The sequence below is a fragment of the Culex quinquefasciatus genome, chromosome 1, assembly GCF_015732765.1.
Source record: "Culex quinquefasciatus strain JHB chromosome 1, VPISU_Cqui_1.0_pri_paternal, whole genome shotgun sequence".
Classification (NCBI taxonomy): Eukaryota; Metazoa; Arthropoda; class Insecta; order Diptera; family Culicidae; genus Culex; species Culex quinquefasciatus.
In genome coordinates, this window is record NC_051861.1 from 55,325,719 (window position 1) to 55,353,128 (window position 27,410).

At 38.6% G+C, this 27,410-nt stretch overlaps 1 protein-coding gene across 1 annotated transcript in view; it reads left to right on the forward strand.

Moving 5' to 3' along the window:
* Window positions 1-20,698, forward strand: part of LOC6047872 (inhibitory POU protein) — a 62,508-nt gene extending 41,810 nt beyond the window's left edge. The window contains 3 exon segments of the mRNA XM_038259279.1: window positions 11,908-12,283; window positions 18,814-19,045; window positions 19,346-20,698. Of these exon segments, the coding sequence (XP_038115207.1) occupies window positions 11,908-12,283; window positions 18,814-19,045; window positions 19,346-19,535 (798 nt within the window). The 3' untranslated portion in view covers window positions 19,536-20,698.
* The last annotated feature ends 6,712 nt before the right edge of the window (window positions 20,699-27,410 follow it).

Here is a 27,410-nt window from a genome sequence, read left to right on the forward strand (position 1 = left end):
ACACTCTGTTTATCCTATTATCCGGTTCCGGTTCAATTTGCATCGCACGACGAATTTTTTCTGCTGAAAACAACATCTTTTGCGCCATGCATAGAAAATATCGACTGTTCAATCCCGTTACGATTGTGATGGACGTCCGATTTACGCTTTTAAGGCTACCTCCGCTACCTGCCGGGGCTGGAAGAATAAGAGAGGAAAGTCCTGGTCCTTGTTGTGCAAAGAACGACCACCCAGCAGCGAAAAAGGGATCACCGACGTCCGACGTGAACAAGTGAACAAGCGGTAATCTCTTGTAATTTGATAGGCCTAATGCTGTATGCTCACTTTGTAATGTACGCAAAGTAAACAGCTTTATGGCAGACAAGCAGACAGACTTCATTCGGCTTTGCATCTCAGGCCTGGCCCAAATTGGTTAGTTCCAAAAAGCATAAATCCCCTCCACTGGGGACAGATGCGAGAATGGGCGTGAGTGTAACAGAGAATCGTATTTAGATTTAAGGCTATTAGAATTACACGGATGGACGAAACAACATCAAAATATACCCATTGATGTCCGGTTGTAACATGATGAAAATGTGATGTGATGCTTTAAGATTTTCTTTTTGAAGATTATCTATTCAAATAAAGAAAATAAAAATAAAATGTGATTATTGTTCCTCGAGTAATCATTAGAAACAGATCTAGTTGTAAATGTTACATTTACTTTTTATTTTTACATTTTTTCACAAATGAGATGCATCTTCACAAATCTTTGCATCTCTGTAAAATTTCCTTGATTCGATAACGTGCACTAAAATGCGTTTTTGTTTTCAATTAAATGCTCACATTGGCAAATAAATGATTTCGATAAAAATGGATTTGATGGAAAATCACATAAAAGCCCGCTTTTTTAGTGTCTTGATTTCTGAATCAGCTCATAAATAATGTATGTCCTTGTACAATTATTTATGCACGGAGAGCAAATTCTACTGAAGGTGAACTAGAAAGAGAAATAATTAAAAAATAAATAGCAAAAGGAGCTCACTGAGAGGAGAGACAGCAAAAAATGCTGAGAAAGATTAACACGATATTTCTTTGTAAGATATAGCATCTCTAAAAAGCATCTAAATTTACACGGAGAAAAAAGAGTTCCTGAAATCATGAACAAGCGTTCATGAAAATGGGACTGAAGTTGCGTCTTTTAATTACGAAAATTTTGTTATCTAAACATGTATAGGTCATCGCAATTTTTAAGTTATCGCAGTTTTAGTGGAAAAACTTGATTTTTTCCCGTTACCATTCCATTTACTCGATTTTGCGTGCGGCGCGCCGAGAATTTTCAAACAATTATTCCTCGGAATCTTGTTAATGAACAACTCCAGTTTTTGAGAATGTTACGTAAAATTTACCTAGGAATCCGATAAAAATAATTTCAGACATAGGTTCTTTGGTCCAGACACGGTCAAAACGCCATTTTATGTGTTCATACGACTTTTCCAATTGTTTGGCTAGTTTTTTTCGGTCCTTAAATATTTTTGATAGGCCAACTAACCACCTTTCATTTGCATCTAAAACAACTAAAATCGGTTATAATTTTTTGAAAAATGTGGTTTTGCGAAAATAGCCACATTTGGGACCACCCCGGTGTAGGCCGATTTTAGCGTGACGTGAATGGATGGATGAAGCCTAATGGGCAAACAAAAAAATACGGGTCTAATTATTTTGGCCAAGGAAACCCACCCAAATTTTGAGCCCGTAATTTACCAAATGGCCAAATCAAAACAAAATCAGTCAAAAATACTCAATCAATTCTTGGTAACAAAATTATACAATCATTAAATCATCAAAACGGTAAAAACTTGTCAAATTTTACCCATCCAAAACAAAACATTCGTATGAGCAACGTAGAATATATAACCTAACCTAAAAATAAACTAAAAAAGGGTCTAGGTTGTAATTTTTGTATGCAATCTAATACAAACTGAATATTTTTTGTAATGTGAAAATTTAACTACAAGAATCACACACAAAATTTAAAAATTAGACGATATCGTGTCTTTGAAAGATTTTGTTCGGCTTTATCTACCGACAGCAATCTTCACATTACGTGGAACTAAAGCTCTTGGTCGTCCAACATCTGTCGACATTTACGGACCTTGTTCCTTGCACGGAAAATATGTTCATCACATGAAAGTGAGTTGAAAGGTTTGGCAATGGCAAACATGTTTCGGTTACGCTTTATAGGGAGATAGATACCTACCACCCGCAAAAGTATGACCTTCTTAATGAACTTCCTGCTCTCCGGCAGCACCACCCGGACAATAAATCGCACCCTTTCAATGAACTACGACTGCGATGCCGACGCCGATCCAGATCATCAACTGCCTGGTATTGTACTATATTTTTGCATTATCCGTAACCAACTTGTATCAGCTCATGAATAAATTTTCCCCGACTCTTTTGCTTTGCTTTTTGCTACCCTGAAGAAGCGGAAAATTTGAGGGGCGTTTTATGTTGTCGCTTCTCTTCGCAATCATCACAGCCCCTCGCAGAGTAGACAACACGAACCAGTGATGCTCAACCAATTCAGAACCACTTTTCCATCGATACTGATGAGATTAAAAATAAACTAGAAGGGCTAGAAGACCCACTTGTTCTCACCCTCGTGTTTCATTGTTATTACAGTGGATTTGGAGTAAATTTGATACATATTATATACAAATTACTGCTATAATACACAACGTATGGCACTTTTATACTATTTTCGGGTGCTTCTCAACGGTACACGACAGCACCACCATGGGGGTTAAGCACATTTTAATAATAGCAACAGCAAATATAGCAACATGTTGTGCACTTTACGCCATAAATCACATATCGAAAGCTTGATAATTTCACAGATTCACCGTTGGGATTTGTGCTAGCAAATGAAAGGGAAGTAACAGGCGATGGATCTAATCTGCACTTGCTAGATTAGGATGAAGGGAGTTGAGTCCATTATCTTGCCTAGTTCTTGACATATCAAAAAGCATCAAAAATGTGTTTTTTGGATTTATGAAACAAAGAGGGGTGTTTGACATTTGTTTTGAATTGGATTTTCTTGTTTTATCTTTGCCATCTATGCGAGAAAAAGTAAGTAAGATTCAGATTTCGTAACAACGACTTCGTATTGAATGCTTTTGGAAATACGCCTTGCAACACAGCTTTCTATTCCAAATATGTATCTAGTTAGTTACAAATAAATTACTGTTTTTATTTTAATGTTTTCATTTGTAATCGTGCTATTTCTACACATCACATTTTTTTATTTCTAGATTAAATATTAAAAAGTCCTATCTGCATAGGAAACCTATGATTCATAAGTTGTTTTGAAAATTTAACGCCAGATTTTAACATCAAAAACGTAAAAGAATGGATGTTAAACTTTTCGATTTTTTGTGTTGGGTCACCTTTTACAAAATTTAAAAATTTTAAAAGATGATTGCTAAAGAAATTGATTTGTGATAAAAAGTTAAAATGTTAAAAACGTCAAATTCAATCCAACGTTTTTCGAAATTTAAAAACAAAACTAGAACCGATTCATCCTAAAATAAACTGTTGTCCACCGTTTTATGAGTTTCCGTTAACTTGCAGTTATTTCACACGAAAACCATCTTCAACAGATCTCGCATAAATTCCCAACAGATTTTATTGATATCCCCACCTAACAGGATCTATAAAATTATAAGATATTATTATTTATTGGCAGCACTTACAGAGTCGTATAGCAGGGAGGCGCGAAAACCAGCAGGGGTTTGCAAACACAGAAATGCTGTTCTCGAAAACTTAGAGGCCCGTCAAAGGAAAGGCGCATGAACCTACCTTCAACGATGCTGCACGGGGTTATATTGGTTATTGATTACTTGCGCGACGGATCATTTCTTTCCAGTATCGTCATAACAGTAACAGGGAACGAACGCAACCCAGCAATTTCCGTGTGCAGGGATGTTATGTGATAATATATGGCAATAAAGGACACCTATAAAACATATCGGTTCGATATGGCTAACCAAAATGTTCCTTGCGTAAACATTGCGAATTTGAAAAGTAGGGATTGGCTGGAATCCTGATTGCATTTGAATTCAATTTGGTTTAGGTATTTTTAAAAATATATGATAAACAAGCCTTACCCGACAAACTTCATTCTGCCTTTTTTTCGTTTGTTGTCGTTTTTTGATTTTTTGCCTCCTGTGATCTAAATATGATTTTACCTGACTTTCTCCATACAATTTGCCGATGCTCCGGAATCGGTTCCAAAGTGGCCAAAGTGTCGATTAGTTAGCGTAAGAACCTTCCTTGGGCTTATACGAACCCAACGCAACAAAAAGCACCTCGATCCGACGCTCCATATTGAATTGATTCGCGTTTGAACAAAACCGTCAAATTCTTATCTTCTATATATATTAGGGTGTATCAACCAAAACAAAATGTTCTCAGATCACGGAAAACTGATGATCCCCTTGTAGAAGAAACCCATAGGGACTCACATGCCAAATATCAGCCCATTTGGTTGAGAATTGGCCTGTCACCAGCGAGTTGAAATTTACATGAAGAACAAACAAGAAAGTGGTCGAACAAACAAAAGTAGGCAATGAAATGGATTTGATCAGCGGTCCGAAATTTACGTTCTATATCTAGACATTTTTCGAACAATATTTTTACAAACAAAAAAAACGAAACTATTGGCAAAATATCATATATAACTTGTAATTGAATATTTTCAGAGGTTTGGTTGCGGAAGTGTTGAATAAAATCCACTAGTAGGAAGAAGAGCCAACCTTTTCGTGGTGAAAAATATTGACAATTTATTTGAAATGAGTCAAAAGGGTTATTTCAACCCTTAGGAATTTTGAGGCATATATTTAAAAATAGAACTGCTTCAAAAATGTTACCCTTTTTCTAAAATGTTTGCCAAATAAAGACTAACCTTATGGCCGTTTCTAATCACTGAATCACTGAAAGATTTAATAAACGGAATAACTTTTTTTTAATGGTAGCCCATTCTGACCCGCAATCTGGAAATGTAGTCAAAACACTGATTAGGTACATAAAACAGTTTAATATTATATTTTAATCAACCAAGCAATTAACCTTGAATCGAACTTACCAAAGCATAGATCCTCTTGAATCAATTCATTGTTTTGTATGTTTTTCTAAGGCTTCACAAAAAATCAAATTATTCGCTCTACAGCATTGCCTTGGCGTTCCCCATTACGAGATTCCTACTCCTACTCTAAGGTTTACAGGTCCTTTTATTTAGGCGTCTCCGCCCCTCTCTGCTACAATAAGGCCTTTAAATTCTAAAATATTTATACATTCGACTGTATGTCTAAAAATTATTTGACCCTTGCGAATCCAACTTATGTCCAGTGCCTAAGTATTGTGAAATATCACAATTCCGCAACCGCTCGGCTGGGCGGTGCACTCTTATTTAAAAACATGATTGATGAAAATAGGCTATTCCAATTCATATATCATAAAATTTGTTCACAAAGTCATATTTCCACAGCCCTACTGCACCTTACGCAAAAAAAAATCCATCTAGAGTTGAAAAAAAAAAAAACTTTCTCACAAACGTTAAATGATTAGCGACACGTTCAAAATGAACGCTCCGTGAGCGAAATATGAGCGCGAGCGCGAGCGTGGAGCAAACGCGAGCTGAAAAAATCAGAGCAAACGTGAGCGCGGGCAAACGTGAGCAAGCTCGCGCAGCGCTCCTCTTCACGAATGAGCGAAAAGTGAGCGCTCACGAGCGCGTGAGGAACGCAACACTGCCTACAGGTCAGGGGACAACATAGATTCACTCGGAATAAAGACAGATGTGTAGGAGATGGTCCAATGAACACATTCCAGACGGAATTAGGCTTGTCCATTCTGTCTCCAAGGTGCGCATTGGATCGACGTTCGGTGTCTCCAGAATCAACAATTCACCCTTCAAAAGCATCGCATTTCCTTAGTATGCTATGACGCCTTTGTGTAAACCACGACGCCCCATATCAGACGGCGACCACGTGGCAGAGCATATACTCAAGTTTTGGCTCAGAAACATTCTTTAAAGTAATAAAATTATAACTATTGATGTTCCTGGACGAATTTAAACTATTCTGAATAACGTAAAATGATGATTTTGTGATAATAATGCAATCGATGCCTCTTCACGTGGTCGCCGTCTGATATGTGACGTCGTGGTTTACACAAATCCGTCATAGCATACTAAGGAAATGCGATGCTTTTGAAGGATGAATTGTTGATTCTGGAGACACCGGACGTCGATCCAATGCGCACCTTGGGGACAGAATGGACAAGCCTAATTCATTCTGGAATGTGTTCATTGGACCATCTCCCACACATCTGTCTTTAATCCGAGTGAATCTATGTTGTCCCCTGACCTGTAGGATCGATTGAACGAAAAGCACAAAAATCCCACAGTAATTTCCATGTAAATTTCAACTCGCTGGGGACAGGCCAATTCTCAACCAAATGGGCTGATATTTGGCATGAGAGTCAGTATGGGTATCCTCTACAAGGGGATCATCAGTTTTCCGTGATCTGAGAACTTTTTGTTTTGGTTAAACACCCTAATATAGGGGAACAGCATCTAATTTCAGCGTGCCTCTAATGTTGCCATATCGACACTTTGACGTTCAATTACAGCTCATAAAACGCGTTCTCAACTGAAATCGAATGATAAATAGTTCAATAGGAAGTGAGCAAGCAAGTTTCTAAATATAGTTTTGCAAAAAAAGTTGTTTAAATAGTGAAAATCAGCAAATTGGACGGAATTAGGAGCGAGGGTTTGAACTGTCAAACATACGAGAATTTCCCCTATATAAAAATATTCGATGGTTTTGTTCGAACACGAATCAGTTCAATACGGAACAACTGATCGGTGCGCTTTTTTCTGCATTGGGTTCGTATAAGCCCAAGCAAGGTTTATATGCTAACTAATTGACCCTTTGGCCACTCTGGAACCGGTTCCGGAGCATCAGCAAATTGTATGGAAAAAGTTACGTAAAATCAAATTTTGATCACAGGTGGCTGAATAAGCAAAAAGGCTTAAACGTCAACAATCGAAAAATGACAAAAAGAAGTTTGTCGGGTAAGGCTTTGTATATAGGAAATAAACCCATTTTAAGTCTAATAAGCGGCCGTGTTTGAATGATGCTGGATAATCTAGAGTGTTCCTTGAAATTTACTAAAACCAAGTACACCAACGAGTAGAGCAACTTTTTATGAACATTTCTGTTTTTTTTTTCACTTTTATTAAAAGTTATTCTATCAAGCGCTCTTTTGGGTCTGCTTAGTGCTGGTTTCGTCGATCGGGCGATAATTTGTCACTTTTGGTTTGCACTGCCTCCCGTACTATTAATATTAAGGAAATAAGTATCTAAACTGACAAAAAAAAAAAAAAACGGATAAAACAACTTACATTGTACCATTAGCTCGTTAAGGTGTACAGATCGTTAGTTTTACTTAAATGGACACAAATAAACGGGGATAAACGCAAAAAATGGCTCAGGTCACTATTTTCCATGAAAAGCGAAAATGGTTTTAACTACTTTAGGAATAACTGGGGGGTGGTGGTGTTGGTTGAGGGCTATTGGGATGGTTGGTTTGGGTATGGGATGGTTGACTATTGGTGCTCGTGTTTGGTTTCGGTTTTTTAATGAGTGAGATAGATGATAGGAGATGTGCGTACGCTACACTGAGCCCCTCCGTATCAGTGCGTTTGTTTACGGTTTGGGCTGTTGTCGCGATATGGCACATCTCGAGGAATGGTAGCGTGTGGGTCCTGAAGGTCTTATCGATGATCTTGGGATGCTTGATGTCAAATCTGTGTTGGTGATCGACGCAATGTTGTACTAACGCTCTTTTCTCCTGTAGTTGTTGGACCTGTGGATAACTGTATTGTTGACCGGCTTGCAGCAAGCGGTCAAGTGTGTTGATGTGGGTTTGATGGCCGTACATCCTCTCGCGGAGCTGGGTAGTAGTAAGACCCACGTAACAACCCGGACAGTTTGTTCAGCTGAAATGGTAGATAACGTTCTTCTTTTGCATATGTGGGACTGGTTCTTTAGTGTTTGTGTACAACTGTTTGACGATGCGTTTGTTGCTTAGGGCCACGGCTACTGTGGGGATGTTTCGTTGTATGTTCTGTTTGATGTTGTGTGTGAGACCAGGGACAGCAGGGATTGATCGGTAGTTGCTATCGGGGGACGAGGGTTGTATGGTGAATTGTTTGCCGTTTGGTGGAGCATTAAAATAGTGAAAATAGTGACCTGTGCCATTTTTTGCGTTTATCCCCGTTTATTTGTGTCCATTTAAGTAAAACTAAAGATCTGTACACCTTAACGAGCTTAATGGTACAATGTAAGTTGTTTTATCCGTTTTTTGTTAGTTTAGATACTTATTTCCTTAATATTAATAGTACGAGAGGCAGTGCAAACCAAAAGTGACAAAATATCGCCCGATCGACGAAACCTGACTAAGTTGGTCAAGCCCTAGTAAGTTCTGTTGTAGTTCTCACGTCAAAATTCATGTCCTAACTGTCTAAATAAAATAAATAGGCCCTGATGAAGATGCCCCCCAGTAGCATCGAAACGTTGGCATTGGTATAAAACGGACCAACCGCTTATTAATTGACTGATAAGCCGAAACAAAAAAAAACCCATACTTTGTTCTTTATTTGCCTTCACTTCTCGCTTGGTTTTCTTCAGCTTTTGATTGGAATGGGTAATCAAAATGGAAACGTCAAAAGACTTGGCGCGTTTGTTTTTTTTTTATGGCGCTTGCTAATTATTTACACGTTTCGGGATTATTTTTCAAGTGAGTGATAAACTAATGTGCAAAAGAACAAGTTGCTGAAAGTTGGGGTAGTTTTGTATCGAAAGCACCGTGAAAAGTAAGTGAAAGTGAAAAGTTGATTTTGGCGATATTCATTAAGCGTTTGAGGGTTTCTCGCGTGTGTCACTGTGTGTGCCAACAAAATGATGAGAAATGGTGTCGCAAAATTTGCGTGGAGTATCGTGTGAGCAGCAACGCCGGGAAGATGGATTTTTGTGGTGTTCTTTTTGTGCTGTATTCGTGGTCGTGTTCATGTCGAATTCTGTGGAAGGCGGAAGCCGCGTGTTTGGATTCTTGTGTCTCTGTTGTTTTATTTGTGGTTCCATCTGGAATATTTGTTTTACAATTATTTTTATTTTTTACATTTTCCTGGAATTATTTGAAATTAAGTGTCTACTTGTAAATTTATCTACTCACTATATGATTTATTTAAATGTTTATATTATTCCTTATCCTATTCCTTTCCTGTAACACACCATCTCCTCAAACCATATATGATCAAATCGCTTAAAATAACGAAACTTTCTAAAACAGCATGGGAACCATCTGGAGCATTTATATATTAAATTACTGCTATTTTTTCACAGCTTCCTGGAATCATCTGAATTATATTTATTATATCTATCATATTCATTATATTTATTCCATATACTTTATTTATTATATTTATTATTTATCATTATTACAAAATTATATGCTTATTAGATATTACACTACAGACTCACATTTACTCTTACAAATATCCAAATCATTCATTGGCCCGATGAAATTCCCCTAACCCTCATTCCAAACCTCCCAAAAATATTCCGTTCACTTTTAAAAGTCACATGGGTTCCCTGCACTTTTGCCACCAGTGAACAACAAAAACATCCCCTCCCAAATCCCCACGGGACTGTATGGGCGTAGCCTTGAAGCACAGTGTGGAAATTTACGTTCTTAGATATTTTTGGTTGTACCGGGCAGCAAACAAATTGTCTAAGAATATTGAATTGACCATTGTGACACCCCCTACAGCGTGGTGCAGACCCGTTATGCTATGCTAGTAAGTGGCATACATTTGCGTGCTTACTCAAGGCGGTGTTTCTGGTAAGTTTATAGCCTAAATAGTATTTCCATATTTACAAATAAAAACTTAAAACATCTATCTATCTTCTTCAATCTATCTATCTTCTTTCTATAGGGGAAATATACCCTTTCCAATCAAACACCTATGGAAAGGGTATATTTCCCCTATAGAAAGAAGATAGATAGATTGAAGAAGATAGATAGATGTTTTAAGTTTTTATTTGTAAATGGAATGGAATGTTCCAAATAGTGTCGAAAAACGATTTGCCAATATTAAAACAAATCTTTCTTTTACCATTATTTTTTAATACGAAACTTCAATTTTGCTTAAAAGTTTATATTTCATTGTGGCTCGTAAAAATGATTTCGGGATGTATTTAACCCAAATTTTCAGAGTTTTGTTTCAAACGATCATCGTTTCCATCGCTAAAGGCTAAAGCAAACTAGCATGGGATGTTTTTCATAAAAGGAATAGGATTACTTTTTTTTTTGGCATACATATTATCGTTTCCAAAAAAAGGAGCTGACTGGTTTTAGTACTACCTGTGTGCTGGATACAATTCCTATCAGCTTTTTTATGTGCAAAAATATGACAAGCAAAAACCTTCAATTTTCAGATCGCGAAACATATTTTTTCAATTTCCAAATTATTATTTAATTATACAGCTCCTAAATCCTTAATATTGAATCGATCTAAATGGCATTAAATTACTTGTTCAACCTCCACCTCCACCGCAACATTGAATGTTGCGTCTCCTTCTACTATAGAAGAAACTTCTAAAAATGATAAATTGCCCCACTTATTCTCTCCTGCAGAACTCTTTTGCTCCCTGACATTTCTCACAATTGCCCAAGCCTGCGACCACAACCACCCTCTTGCTCTACATCATAATTAACAACGTAACGGTTCTGGAAGAGCAATAATTATGAATTTATTATGTAATCAATTTATCACATCAACAAAAATTGAGTAATTACTCTTCTTTACTGCCTCGAGGCGAGACGTTGGTGGCAGAGACGCCAATCGCACTACAGGTCGTCCTCGGTTTTGCTGGGAGCGCGCCAAATAGCATAATTGGTGGAAACCACCATCTTATTTAAACTATGCTCACCCGCTCGCCCAATCCTGCCCGGAAGCGGATTCTCGCTGCACACGCACCAGCCTAGGGAATAAAAAACAACTCTCTTCCTAGAATAGCGAAGCGGAGTCGTGCTTCTTTAGAACCGTCCAAATTCAAACGTAATTTCATTAAACAAACACGAAAATCAGTGCCTTTAGCAACTTTTGTGAAAACATCTCCGGGTTCATTGTTTGCGCAGCGCGCGCTCACCCACTCCCACTGGTTGCAGGTCCCTGGAATTTAAACCCTGGATCCGTGGTCCGCTGCATACGAATAAGCAGGAGACGAAGTGATTTAAGCAGCAAATTCATCACACAGAAAAGAGAAAGAGATTCGCATTAATCTTGTTCAAAGCGGCGTTGGTTGTTCCCTACTCTTGCTACACCATCACCATCACGAGTAGCGAATACCGCACTGCTAAAGGATATTTTTCAAGAAAAGTAAACAGTCCATTCGACAAATTAGATAATTAAATGAATGCTTCCGAGGGTCAAAGTGCCTGTCTGCCTTAAGCGCGCAAAGTTGCGATCCTTTGTACTAACGATGATTGCCTCCTCACCTCCCCGCTCGTGAAGAGCAAACTTTCGCGCACCAAAAGCGACCCTAGTGCGCGATGTTCATCAACGACGGCGGTGGTAAATTGTATGCTATTTATCGCCTTGGGCTGTTGTTTTTAGGCTGTGTCTCAATTAATTACATCGTTACATTCCAATCTTACTCTGCTTTTCGAAATTGGTCACGAGAGTCCATGGTTTCGATTGTATTCAATAAAATGCACTTACCATACCTCCAAATCCAGCCACTGCCAACTAGTACCGTATTCCCAACGTTTCATTAGAACAAACCGTATTCTTTCCAGATGCACCACACCATGGATGGGATCGACATGCTGGATCCGTCCGGCTCGATGACCACCCTAACGCCAATGTCCGAAGCGCCAATCACTTCCAGTCACCACCAGCTGCACGGGTCCTACCACAGTATGAACCATATGATGGGACACCACCACAGTGGGCCGCTGGGTGGCCACACGCCCGGTAAGTTGTTCGAAAGCACAACCACTTTGTTATGTTCTTCATACAACAATGTAGCCTTTTCAGATGGCTTCCTTGGGTCGCACCATCCGGCGATGGCCGTGGCGGTGGCCGCGGCTGGGCTGCATCCTGACACCGATACCGACCCACGCGAGCTGGAGGCATTTGCCGAACGCTTCAAACAAAGGAGGATAAAATTAGGTAAGCGGAAGATCCGAACCTACAGAAAATCTGGTTCCTTACCAATCAGATCTGTAGAGTTTGATGATTTGATAACGACTTCAACTGCGGGGTTTTTTACGATTTGTTCAACTTCGGCTCCAACTCTGTCCTCAGTAAGGGACCATTCATAAACCCCGTGAACACTTTTTTGGAATTTTTAACCGCCCCCTCCCCCTCGTGAACAACTGACCAAACAAAAAAAACTTTGTGTATGGAACGTGGACAATCGCTAACCCCCCCACAAAGTGCTTTATGGATGGTCCCTAAGACTAACTACAGATTAAAATTCACTTACTACGACTCGTCTTCTGACATAATCAGCCTGACAGAGTAACATATTTTTACGCGGATATTGTAAACATGCTTCTTTCCAGAAATCGACAAATTATTATCAATCAATTTCTACGTTATATTATTATATTATTTTTTTTATATTATACTCGGTTTAAGATCAACTACGAAGCTAAGTAAGTTTTGAAATCGTTCGCCATCATTTCGCCATTGTTTGTGGAAATCCACACAGAAAAGACGCTTATTGTTAATTTATTACGTTAGGAGGATCCAGATCAAAAGTGCTCTGATTTGACTCAAATTTGGCAGGGGAGTTCCTTGGCCTTAATAAGTAGAGCCAATTTTTTTGATTGGCGATCACACAGCAAAAAAATAGTTATCCAGCTGTTTGTACACAGCAAAAAATACAATGGTAAAATCGCATGCAAAAGCATGCACATTACCTTCGCCAATAATGACTCTTATATTAAACACTGCATGTACAATTTTTGCAAACACAAAAAAAAAGTTGCAATCGACGGGATTCAAACCCAGAACCAACAGTAAGGACTGGCGCCTTAGCCCACTCGGCCATCAGACCGAAGTAAAACTGTAAGGATAAACGCATATATGAGCTTGATATTTCAGTCAAGTAGGTTTCCCATACTGATTGGCTACATATTGCAGGGTGAAAAATCACATAAAATTGCATTAAAAAAATCAAAATCAAATTATTCGCTCTACAGCATTACCTTGGCGTTCTCGACTGCGAGATTCCTACTCGAAACTAGGTTTGATTGTTGAGGCAATTGCAAACCTCTTTACACCTTAGCTTCCATCCACCCCGGGATTCGAACTGACGACCTTTGGATTGTTAGTCCAACTGCCTACCAGCGACTCCACCGAGACAGGACCCAGGGAGACGACTCCTACACCTGGACTGAGCTAACGACCTAACCTTTTTTTTTAGGTTAGTCCGGGGCCACCATTTACTTCCCGTCCGACGGAAGGCGTGATCAGACAAATCTCGTCTCGAAAAATGTCACCGGGACCGTCTGGGATCGAACCCAGGCCGACTGGGTGAGAGGCAATCACGCTTACCCCTACACCACGGTTCCCGAGCATTAATTAAATAATGCAATATTTATTTTACACCCAGGCCTTTTACACGCAGCTGGATAACTACTTTTTTAGCTGTGCACCCAAAGGAAATATATAGCTCAAAATCTGCAACAGTGGATTTGCTACAGAAAATGTTACATTTTATAACAGTTTTTGCAGCAAGCTCATAGCTCAACTTTGAGAACAATATATTCGTGCTCTGTCCCACACAATTCATCAAGTGTCCATGGCGCGGTGGTAGCGTGTCGGGTTAGCAACGAAGATGTTGATTGTTCAATCCTCGTTCTGTTAAGATTTTTTTTCTGCAATACAATCTTTTTAGGTTAGGTTTGGCTTTCGGTCTGTTTGGGGAATCAAAACACTTGTATGTTCTCTTCATCAATACAATCAATCAACCGTCGGTAATGTCGATAATTGTCGGTAACGGGCAAAATGTCATACCCCTATATCGCAAAAAATGCATGAGGACAGATTTCATGCAGATTCTGATATACTTTCATGCCGCCATGTATCACAATCATGCGACCGCCGGTTGGGTGTAAAAGGCCTGGGTGTAAAATAAATGTTGCATTATTTTATGAAATTCGATGTGATATTAAACCCTGAAATAAGTAGCCCATCAGTATAGGGACGTGGCGTTACATCGTGCTGCCACCTGTTTTTTTAAAGTGCAAGAGTAGAAAAGTGCTGAGTCATCGTCTAAAAATAGACGGCGTCCTATCTCGCCCAGCAAAATGAAGTCGATAAAGTAGTCGGTTTCGATGAGAAAAAGTGGAAAATGTAGTCTAAAAATAGCGACGCAATCCCCCTATGGGAAACCTACTTGACCGAAATGTCAAGGTCATATATGCGTTCATTCTTTCCATTCTTCATCGGTCTGACGGCAGTCCTTACTGTTGGTGCTGGGTTTGAATCCCTTCGGTTGCAACATTTTTTTTTTGTATTTACAAAAATTGTACATGCAGCGTTTAATATAAGTGTCTTTATTGACGAAGGTGATGTGCATGCTTTTGCATGAGATTTTACCATTGTATTTTTGCTGTGTACACAGCTAAAAAAGTAGTAATCCAGCTGCGTGTAAAAGGCCTGGGTGTAAAATAAGTATTGCATAATTTTATGCAATTTTATGTAATTTTACACCCTGCAATATGTAGCCCATCAGTATGGGAAACCTACTTGACCGAAATGTCAAGCTCATATATGCGTTTATCCTAACAGCTTTTCTTCGGTCTGATGGCCGAGTGGGCTAAGGCGCCAGTTCTTACTGTTGGTGCTGGGTTTGAATCCCGTCGGTTGCAACTTTTTTTTGTGTTTTTTTTTTAAACTTCATCATCCCGGTACGAGAATCGAACTCACGACCTCTGGATTGGAAACCCAGCACGCCGCTAGTCGAAACCCATCCCCTACCGGTCAGTATTCCCAGTGAGTAGAATTACTCTTTGAAGGGATCTGACTTTGCCGAGCCAGACAGGAATCGAACCCATCACCTTCCACTTACAAGGCGCAAAAATTGTACATGCAGTGTGTAATGTTAAGTGTTTATTATGACGAAGGTAATGTGCATGCTTTTGCATGTGATTTTACCATCGGATTTTTTGCTGTGTAGGCTGGCCCAGAAAGTTCGGTTTTTAGCGATTTTCACAAAATTCATTTTTTCATAAAATCATAGCCGTATCGTGAACTGATTTTGATCAACCGCGTAGATTCTTTTGAAATAATTCGTTGGCATCAAACTTTTTAAAATGGGGGGTCTTAAATCCTGAAAATTTCTGGACGTAATATTGGAACAAACCCTAAGTTTCCATCCACCCGGGATTTGAACTGACAACCTTTGGACTGTGAGTCTAACTGCCTACCAGTGGAACTACCGAGACAGGAGCCAGGGAGACGACCTGAACTGAGCTAACGACCTAACCTCTAGGTTAGACCGGGGGCCAACATTAAAGGGTTACATACATGTAAATCGTCAAAAATTTCAGAGGTCGGTATGAGCACACATTTAAACATTTTTAAATCTTTTTGCAGGGCATTAAAATATACATTGCCGGGAACCGTGGTGTATGGGGTAACCGTGATTGCCTCTCACCCAGTCGACCTGGGTTCGATCCCAGAAGGTCCCGGTGGCATTTTTCGAGACGAGATTTGTCTGATCACGCCTTCCGTCGGACGAGAAGTAAATGGTGGCCCCGGACTAACCTAAAAATGGTTAGGTCGTTAGCTCAGTCCAGGTGTAGGAGTCGTCTACCTGGGTTTTGTATCGGTGGAGTCGATGGTAGGCATTTGGACTAATAATCCAAAGGTCGTCAGTTGGAATCCCGGAGTGGATGGAAGCTAAGGTGTAAAAGAGGTTTGCAATTACCTCAACAATCAAGCCTTCGAACACCTAGTTTCGAGTAGGAATCTCGCAATCGAAAAGCCAAGGCAATGCTGTAGAGCGAATAATTTGATTTTGATTAACTACCGCCTAGCATCCAATTCTACAATTTGAATTCGAAAAATAGATTGATGAATATGTTATGTGTTATAGGAATGTTTCTTAATAATCAAATCATACAATTTTTTAAGTTGTTCAAATGGTCCAAAGTATATGTTATTTTTATCGAGATATACAGTATGTAAAAAAGTATATACAGGCTGTGTATATTATACACCCCTTGGTCACTATGCACATTTTGTGATGAAACATGTAAACAATTTCATGCCGAACATTTTGCTACAAAAGCTCATAAAAGATGATTTCTTTAAAAGTTATATAACATATAATATTATAAAAACCAAAAAGTTACAAATAAAGTTTGTACAGCTTTAGAAAAATTAACATAAATAAAGTTATTTGTTAACAAATCACCATAAATCCAGTCTCCGAACCCCAAATAGGCATCCTTGACTGATTTAAAAATAATTTGGATTGAATATAAAGTTTACTAACTACTTAGTATAAAAGTTTATAAAACTCTGAAAATTCTATATAAAACTTATCTAAACTGATTTTCACTCGCACACACTGACTTAATTTATTCGGGGCACTTTTAGAGCTCTAAAAAACTTACATTTTTATTTCTTGACAAGTCAATTTGGACTTAAGGGTCAAAAGTTACAGCGATTATGAGGTAAAAAAGATGCAAATTTAAAACTTAAATGTCTCGAAAAGGCGCAAGCCAAATTTTAAGCGCCAGGTTGCATTTGCAAGAGGAGATCCAGCACTACAAACGCTGAAAAAATCTCAGGGGTGTTTTCTTTAAACTCGAGATATCGCCATTTGAAAAATTCTAATTTTCAAGGGAAAACGTTTTGGGATCACCCTAACGAATTTCGAAAATTGTCCAAATTTGGCCCCTAAATCTGAATCTGTCCTCAGAATTGACCCAAAGTGTCAAATGGCGTTATCTCGAGTTTAAAGAAAACACCCCTGAGATTTTTTCAGCGTTTGTAGTGCTGGATCTCCTCTTTAAAATGCAACCTGGCGCTTAAAATTGGGCTTGCACCTTTTCGAGATATTTAAGCTTTAAATTCTCAAAAACTTAACCCTGAATTGCCACGTTCAAAAAACTGATTTTTGAAGGTTTGCTCAGATGATTTCTATAAATTTGGTCGTAGAAGGCGTAGATTACGAGATAAAATTTGGTGTCTTGGACAAAGTTGCTTGGATTGGCAAGCCAAACAACTTTCTAGAAGACAAAAAATCCCAAAAATATTCCTGAAAAGTTAGATTTTCAAAATCACCCTAATATTGAACCACCCTAATTTCTAACCAAACCAAAAGTTGCCCCTTTCCATATGCAACATGGGCTTCGTGGCTCGGTCTGAATGATGAAAGGGTGGTTTTCTTGGAGCACCCGCAGTCGAGCAGTTTTTGACAGTTCGCTCCATAAGAAATACATTGTAGAAAAAAGCAAAAACTGCTCGAATGGAAGTGCTCCATTGATTACGCCAAAGTGTTGAGTTTGACTGTCCAAAACGTTCTGATTTTATTGTAATCGAAAAGTCCCCCAGAGGCTCACACATGCACAGCAAAAAAATCCGATGGTAAAATCGCATGCACATCACCTTCGTCAAAATAAACACTTAATATTAAACACTGCATGTACAATTTTTGCAAACACAAAAAAAGTTGCAACCGACGGGATTCAAACCCAGCACCAACAGTAAGGCGGTTAAGTAAGGTTACGCTGTCCGCTTTGTAAGCGGATGATTCTGGGTTCGATTCCCATCTGCTCCAACCTTCCATCGGATGAGGAAGTAAAACGTCGGTCCCGGCTTTAGTTGTTAGGCCGTTAAGTCATTCTAGGTGTAGGAGTCGTCTCCATGCCTTAAGTACAAACAACACACCAAACCAAGCCTACTCCGGTGGAATCGCTGGCGGCGGTTGGACTCGCGATCCAAAGGTCGTCAGTTCAAACACTGGGGTGGAAGGTTCCTTGGAGTAGAAAGAGGTTTGGATGCCCTCTCCATTCAAGCCTTCAGATTCCTAAGTTCGAGCAGAAACTTGCAATAGAGACCACAAAAGACCTGGGGGATCGTTAATGTGGATGGTTTGATTTTTTGACCAACAGTAAGGACTGGCGCCTTAGACCACTCGGCCATAAACGCATATATGAGCTTGACATTTCGGTCAAGTAGGTTTCCCATACTGATGGGCTACATATTTCAGGGTGTAAAATCACATAAAATTGCATAAAATAATGCAATATTTATTTTACTCCCACGCCTTTTACATGCAGCTGGATTACTACTTTTTTAGCTGTGTGAGGTACTAAGGTTTGGCTTATTGAGCATTAATCGAGCTGCGTGCTTTAACCGCGGCGAGGTAAACGAATTTTAGCTTTGTTCGCAGTTTGGATAACTGTCGGCTGTGCTGATGATGTTGGTGGCGTCGATCAATTATGCGGAAAGCAATTCCGTAACTTGTATATTCAGCTCGAGAGAAACAATTTTTCTTATATTTTGTAAATAATATGATTGAATAACTTAAAATTATATTTTGGCACGCCCTAATTACCTTATAAAATAAGGTGGACCAAAATAGATTTTTAATCTGTTACAATAAAAATCGGCAAATGCGCCAACTCCTTAGTGGTAGGCAGAGAAATTTTTTGTACTCTTTCCTTATTTTGAAGGTGTAACACAAGCTGATGTGGGCAAGGCACTGGCCAATCTAAAGCTACCGGGCGTGGGAGCCCTGTCCCAGAGTACGATCTGCCGCTTCGAGAGCCTGACGCTGTCCCACAACAACATGATCGCCCTGAAGCCCATCCTGCAGGCGTGGCTGGAAGAAGCGGAAGCCCAGGCAAAAAACAAACGGCGCGATCCGGATGCGCCCAGCGTCCTACCGGCAGGCGAAAAGAAAAGGTAGCTGAGGTTTCAATTGAATGTTTTTTTCTGTATAGTTATAATATTCTAATTTACATTTTCGTTTCATTCGTAGTTTTACAATGCGGAGTCTTTAGTCATTTTCTCCAATTTATGTTTTGTAAGTTTTTCTTTTGTTGCTTATATTTATTTCTGCTCGATTAAAAGCACAATTTTGATTTTTGTAGACAAACGGAAACATTAATAATAGTGCTCCGCTTGTGTTCATCTTTACACGCACTTTTATTAGAAAAAAATATGTTTTAATAATAAGTAATCTATATCGAGCCTTTTTTCAAGAAAAAGGACTTCCATCGCTGCACCAGAGAAGCGTTCTCTCGAGGCATACTTTGCCGTCCAACCACGACCATCCGGAGAGAAGATTGCTGCGATCGCGGAGAAGCTCGACCTGAAAAAGAACGTGGTGCGTGTTTGGTTCTGCAATCAACGCCAGAAGCAAAAGCGCATGAAGTTTGCCGCCCAGCACTGACCACCGCACCAAGGCGCTCAGTTTAGTGGCTTAGTGAATAGTGTAACTACTTTAGGTGGTAACGGTGGTGTTACCGGATTTGGTTATTAAATTATTTAAAACATTTTACTCATCTGATGATAGCAAGGGAACCAATAATAATCAAGGAATCCTAAGTTTACTTTATTTTGTACATAGAACCTATGACAGTAAATTTAGCATAGTAGATTAAAATTTTAAGTAGATGCTAGTGATACAAAAAAGCAAAAGAAATACGAAATTGTGATTTCGGACATGGAAGCGTTAGCAATTAAGAGAGTCGAAAGTCGTGTACAGTCTGAAAGAATTTTTATTGTCAAATATAATTAACAGTCCGGCAAAAAGAACTGATAAATTCAAGCATGTGCAATATATCATTTAGTTTAACCAGAAGGAATATACCAAGTCAAAACCATTTGGTATCATACTACAATATTTCTATTTCTTTTCTAAACGTAGAAGAATTAAGCGAACTTGCTGTAAATACCTTGTACTACGCAACGGATGAAACACACACACACACACAATTGTCGCAAAAACACCAAAAGTGCTGAAAAATGTAACACTTGCTGAATCAAACAGCTCAGCAATAGATTGGTAATGGATACATGAAGCCTGCATCGTTAACTTCAAACTTTTTTTTTATTTATGTTAAAATTATTGTTTTGACATATAGTTAAATAGAAACGTTCATTTCGGCAAATGTAAAGAGAAATAAATAAAAATAAATATTTTCGGGATTAGAAGAGCTGGTACGAATATGGACTATCTTGGAAGAATCCATGTTATTTGTTACAATATTTTAATTTATTTACAAAAACTAGGCAGGCTGTGTATTTATTTTTGCAGCGTTTTCGAAACGTGCTTCATGGTGAGGAGTCTAACCAGCAGAAGTTTCTGTTCGTATACAAGTGGTTGAGCGCAAGTGTTATCGTTTAACTGACTTCACTTCTTGGTAGAGAGTAAATCGAACAGAGAGCAAGCAATTAGGCGGTAAAGGTATATCTCCTAAGGCACAAAAAATAAAAATAAAGACAGAGACGAAAAGGCGATTTGTGTGAACAATAAATTGAATCTGTAGTAAAAGGCAATAGTGTAGACTTACGTAGGAAGAAATAAATTAATAAAACACTGATTTAAAACGACAACGCAGTTTAAATGTAATGTGAAAGCCCATTTTGTTTAAATTTCACCAACCAACTATTGGTCATTCGCTGCCCTTAATTCGTTGGGAAGCTTGAACTTTGGATACACCAGAAACACGTGACACGTAAACTTTGAAAAATATTAGTGTTGTGAATGCGGTTGGGAGGAGGGTAGGCTGGACGCAGAGAGAAAGAACACGGCACTAGTAACTAACTAAATACTTTAATAGACTTCTAATTATGTAGCACAAACACTAGGCACGATGTTAATTCTTCTGCTGCTGGTGATGGAGTGACGGATGTTGTTGTTGGTTGCGCGGCAGCTCAACTGTCATCGCGCACGACCAGGGTGGTGCAGAACAGGTGGCGCCAATCCTGGCGCACAGTGTTGCCAAGATATGACAATTAGCAACGGCCTAAACTAGAGACCCTAAATAGGAGACTGGTCTAATCTTGCTAAATCGATCTGGCAACGTATGTTTTGAACTTGGCAACACTGATAAGTTTTGCTGGGCGTAAAGGCAAATGCTCGTTTGGATACGTCAAACTCGCGTCTGTTTGGGTACGTCAAATTCACTTCGTCCAGTCTCCCTATTTAGAATCTCTAGCCTAAACTGCCCATGCTCGTATTATGGGCAGGTTACAGCGCAGTGGGCCAAACTATCAGGCGGACAACGGAATATCCGGAAAAAAGTAAAAGAACGCGAGCTACTTGTGAAACGTGTTTTATTCTTGTGTGTCTCTCGCACGAATGAAAGTCGGAAGTGACTACTGTCACTGCTGCAAGGATGCATTCGCGAACGACGTTACGGGCGTAACATCTCGAAAGGTCAACACGTATTAATGTCCAACCCATCGAGTAGAGCGGGGCAAAGGTGCTCACCTAATGACAATCATTCTGTCTCCGATGACCATAACATATTTTTGATTCGTAGTACGTAGTACTAGGATTTAACACAAATTGCTTGTATCTCGCGAATCAGGTAATTGGTAAAATTGTGTGTGTGATTTTTTAATTATTTTTTATTTTTTTGTAAAAGTTAGATTTTATGTAGTTTTCTATTGGAGGTTGTTTTTTTACCCCAAATAAACATAATTTTATGGTGAGTTACAAAAAACTCAAGTTCCAATTTTAGGATTAAAAACCTAACTATTTTTGCTTAAATTATATTTTTGGTCCGATTTTGTCAATATATCAGACATAATAGTACCCAATCCAATGAGCTTGATTTTTTTCATGCAAAAATGTATGGACATTTTTGTGCGCACCTTTGCCCCGCCAATTTCTTTTTGGGAAAACAGATGGTAAAAAATATGAAGACGATGAATTTAAGGATGCACAGTAGAGTGCCCAGAATATGGGACTTTTTTCAAAACCTCGCTCCACAAGCTGAATATTGTTTTTTTGAGCTATTTTAGGACTCTGGGCCAAATATGAGCAAAAACAGTCAACATTTACCCATTGATATTCGAAGGTGAAGTTTATATGGGGAAACTCGAAAAATGTATGAAAAAACTAATTTTCTTTCGGTTTGACCTGCACGGTGAGCTACTTCCATCCCCATATTCCCAAAAGTGAGATTCTCATTGAAATTTTAATGCTCTAAAACTTTTTAGAACACACCAAAGCTGTAAGACTTGATCCTGAAAAGTTATTAGCGTTTAAAAAAAAAGTAAATTTTGTATGAAATACTTATTTTTCACTGTTTGGTGTGGTTGTGTTAGACCCTCATCCAGAACAATAATCCAACAAGGGGGAAATCCATGTCTTCATCTTTTGTGAGTGTGTAATACAACCCAGGGCATACGGGGGTCCTGGCCGGGTCATGGCTATCATCAGGGATGGGAAGGGTCGTTAGTAAACACCTATCTAAAGTGCGCAAAGACCCCTACGTCACCTTCGTGGTATAGATGTTTGTAGGGAGGTTTTGGACTCAATAGGGGGATGGCGTCGCTATTTTTAGACTACATTTTCCACTTTTTCTCATCGAAACCGACTACTTTATCGACTTCATTTTGCTGGGCGAGATAGGACGCCGTCTATTTTTAGACGATGACTCAGCACTTTTCCACTCTTGCACTTTAAAAAACCAGGTGGCAGCACGATGTAACGCCACGTCCCTATGTTAGTAGGAGAGGTAGAACCCTAGGATACACCTCAAAAGGCGTTACGGGTTGGTTGTAACAGTATTCCTAATTCCAGTCTATACTCACCAAGTCGTCATAGGGACGTGGCGTTACATCGTGCTGCCACCTGGTTTTTTTAAGCGCAAGAGTTGAAAAGTGCTGAGTCATCGTCTAAAAATAGACGGCGTCCTATCTCGCCCAGCAAAATGAAGTCGATAAAGTAGTCGGTTTCGATGAGAAAAAGTGGAAAACGTGGTTTAAAAATAGCGACGCCATCCCCCTATGGCCTAGTGGTTAGCATTTTTGCTTACCAATCCAAAGGACGGGGGATCGAACCCCACCTCGAGTGACTTTGATTTTTCGTTTATATTCATCATTTCAAATTTCTGTGTTCTTAACTTTCTCGTTGGGAGCAGATGGGAATCGAACCCAGAACCATTCGCGTACAAAGCAAACACCGTAACCAGCCAGCCACGGCCGCTCCTCAACACCCGAAGGAAGTTGTAGTCTTCTTATTCCAAAATTATCAAACTTACGGACCAAATCCAACAACAACGCCCACGGAATCTTAAAATTGAGGTGAAAAGTCATCGATTGTGATTGGACACTCAATAATATTTTAACTGAAGAGCAGTTCTCTCAGATTTCGGTCATTCGATTTTTTTTTGTATTTTTTAATCCGACTGAAACTTTTTTGGTGCCTTCGGTATGCCCAAAGAAGCCATTTTGCATCATTAGTTTGTCCATATAATTTTCCATACAAATTTGGCAGCTGTCCATACATGAAAATTCAAAAATCTGTATCTTTTGAAGGAATTTTTCGATCGATTTGGTGTCTTCGGCAAAGTTGTAGGTATGGATACAGACTACACTGGAAAAAAATGATACACTATTTAACTTTTATCACTAAAACTTGATTTGCAAAAAACACTATTTTTAATTTTTTTATTTTTGATATGTTTTAGAGGACATAAAATGCCAACTTTTCAGAAATTTCCAGGTTGTGCAAAAAATCTTTGAGCGAGTTATGAATTTTTTTATCAATACTGATTTTTTCAAAAAATCGAAATATTGGTCGCAGAAATTTTTCAACTTCATTTTTCGATGTAAAATCAAATTTGCAATCGAAAAGTACTTTAGTAAAATTTTGATAAAGTGCACCGTTTTCAAGTTAAATCCATATTTAGGTGACTTTTTTGAAAATAGTCGCAGTTTTTCATTTTTTAAAATTAGTGCACATGTTTGCACACTTTTGGAAAAAATATTTTTGAAAAGCTGAGAAAATTCTCTATATTTTGCTTATTTGGACTTTGTTGATACGATCTTTAGTTGCTGAGATATTGCAATGCAAAGGTTTAAAAACAGGAAAAACAGGAAAATCAAACATTCAATATTACGCCCTTTTAAAATGTTAGTCTTGGTTTAAAAATTTTGAAAATATTTTTTTCGAAAAGATCGGAAAATTTCACAAATGTTTCGTATACTAACATTGAAAATCGAACCGTTAGTTGCTGAGATATCGACATTGAAAAATGGTGGGCTGTTTGGGTGAGACTTAGAAAACATCAATTTTCCTGTTTTTAAACCTTTGCATTGCAATATCTCAGCAACTAAAGATCGTATCAACAAAGTCCAAATAAGCAAAATATAGAGAATTTTCTCAGCATTTCAAAAATATTTTTTCCAAAAGTGTGCAAACATGTGCACTAATTTTAAAAAATGAAAAACTGCGACTATTTTCAAAAAAGTCACCTAAATATGAATTTAACTTGAAAACGGTGCACTTTATCAAAATTTTACTAAAGTACTTTTCGATTGCAAATTTGATTTTACATCGAAAAATGAAGTTGAAAAATTTCTGCGACCAATATTTCGATTTTTTGAAAAAATCAGTATTGATAAAAATTCATAACTCGCTCAAAGATTTTTGCACAACCTGAAATTTCTGAAAAGTTGGCATTTTATGTCCTCTAAAACATATCAAAAATAAAAAAAATTAAAAATAGTGTTTTTTTGCAAATTAAGTTTTAGTGATAAAAAGTTAAATAAAAAAATCACCAATTTTTTTTTACCGTGTATCATTTTTTTCCAGTGTAGTCTGTATCCATACCTACAACTTTGCCGAAGACACCAAATCGATCGAAAAATTCCTTCAAAAGATACAGATTTTTGAATTTTCAAACATAATTTTTGTATGGACAGCTGCCAAATTTGTATGGAAAATTATATGGACAAACTAATGATGCAAAATGGCTTCTTTGGGCATACCGAAGCCACCAAAAAAGTTTCAGTCGAATTAAAAAATACAAAAATTAAAATTGAAGAAAAAAGACCGATTTTGTAGAGAATTGCTCTGAATGAATGTACATGGAAAAGAAAACTGAATAAATATGAATTTAAAAAAAAACGCCCACGGAATCCTCCTCCAAAACAACAAATCTTTCTGAAACCGGTTCCCCTGACGATCCGGATAGTGACCACCCTGTGGCCAATATTGGCAAAGAGCTGTTCTGTATTCTCAAATAGTTTACTCATTGAAAAATATTGAGTTTGAGCCGTCGCATGACGTGTTTTGAACAAAACATGCATATGGCAAATATTACAGGTTCCTGGGGATCTCCAGGAGGTTCCGATAGTGGCCAGAATTGAAGTTTCTTCAAATAATGTATTCGATAAGCTTTTTCAAGTCATTTCATGAAGTTTGATCCGTCGCAAGACGAATTCCGACTGAAATCGAGAATTGGCCCTATCAGGAACCTGATCCGGGTATTTTTTTAACGGAAATGGACATAACTCAATGGATTATCAACGGATTTTTATGCTCCAGATTGCATTAGACTGGTCATTAGTTGTACTTTCAGGGAAAAATATAGATTAAGTGGAAATCTCATCTCAGCCAAAATGGTAAGCACTGAAACAAGTGGCCAAAAAGCCACGGTCCCGGAAAATTCAGAACATCTCCGGTGGCCATGAACCGTTACCTTGTTCCATTACATATTCAGAAACTAGAATTATTTTCCTTTATAATGCTTCTTGAAGCATCAATATCGGTTAAATTTTCGCAAAGTTATGAGCTTTTGAATTTTGACAAAATGTTGCCTGTCCCGATCATTTTGTCCAACCCCTGTACTGCCGTTCTACGCATAATTGTCCCATGTTCAAAAAAGTGCAACTGAGAAAAACGCGTTTGAAATTTTTCGACCGATTTCTGTGTTTCTACGCATCATTGTCCCGTGGGTTCCTATTCACCCTATGTGTCCCTAATCGCCCCAGTTAGCAGTTTATCACCCTTATTTGTGATTCTCTTGCTATACAACAGGTAAACATGGCATAATGCTTAGTAAAACTAATGATTCCGTGTAAGAAAATACTTGGTGGGACAATTATGCGTAGAAGTTTAACGATGGGACAAACAGCCTTGGTGTTCACCCAAAATTCAGAATCGAGATAATCGTTCTCTCAAAATTTATTGAGGGCTCAGTGCCAAAATCGATAGAATAATGGTACCAACTCACACCATCATAACAAATGAGTTCATTCGTTAGTTGAATCAATAAATCTCCAACAAGTTTCATACATTGACTTCTGACTTCTCCATAGGGACGTGGCGTTACATCGTGCTGCCATCTGGTTTTTTAAGCGCAAGAGTGGAAAAGTGCTGAGTCATCGTCTAAAAATAGACGGCGTCCTATCTCGCCCAGCAAAATGAAGTCGATAAAGTAGTCGGTTTCGATGAGAAAAAGTGGAAAACGTGGTCTAAAAATAGGGACGCCATCCCCCTATGGTCACCAAGCTGTGGTGGCCGAGGCAGCTAAATCATTGGATTGGTTTGTCAAAGATCTCTGGTTCGATTCCCGTTATCGACACTTTTGGTTTTTTGTTTGACGGATGAACTTTTTTTGCAAATGAACCTCGAGAGAATAGTTCTATCGCCCATCTCGAGCTGTGTTCTCTGCGTCCGTGAATGGTACCACTATTCTCTCGACTCGAGACCATCATTCTCTCGGACTAGCGCTGCCAGTTTTGGGTGTTGTTTTTAATGAGTTTCCGAACAAAGTGCCAGATTTTATGTGTTTTTCTTAAAGTACACATCAAACTAAACTTAAAAATGTCATAAAGTCAAAATCGTCCAAAACTGACATGGGACAATTATGCGTAGAACGGCAGTGTAACAGGGACCAAAATGACCGAGCCTCGTAGCCCAGTGGTAATGCTTCCGCCTCGTAAGTGGTACATCGGGGTTCAACCAACTCGGACTCGGCTCGGGCCAACAAACTGGTGATCTTTTCCCTTCTGCATTCGATTGCTTAGTAAAGGGAAGGTAGTAGTACATCACCACAAGCTGGACCTTATCATGACACCTTAGGGAGGCTACCTAATAGGGTGTTTCATCCAAACAAAAAAGTTCTCAGAATCAGGCAAACCGAGGTTCTCCTTGTAGCGGATACCCATAGGGACCCTCATGCCAAATATCAGCCCATTTGGTTGAGAATTGGCCTGTCCCCAGCGGTTCAAAGTTAGTACCTATGGAATGTTAACATAAAACTTAACAGTGTTAACATTAAGTTAAGAGGTAGTATTTGTA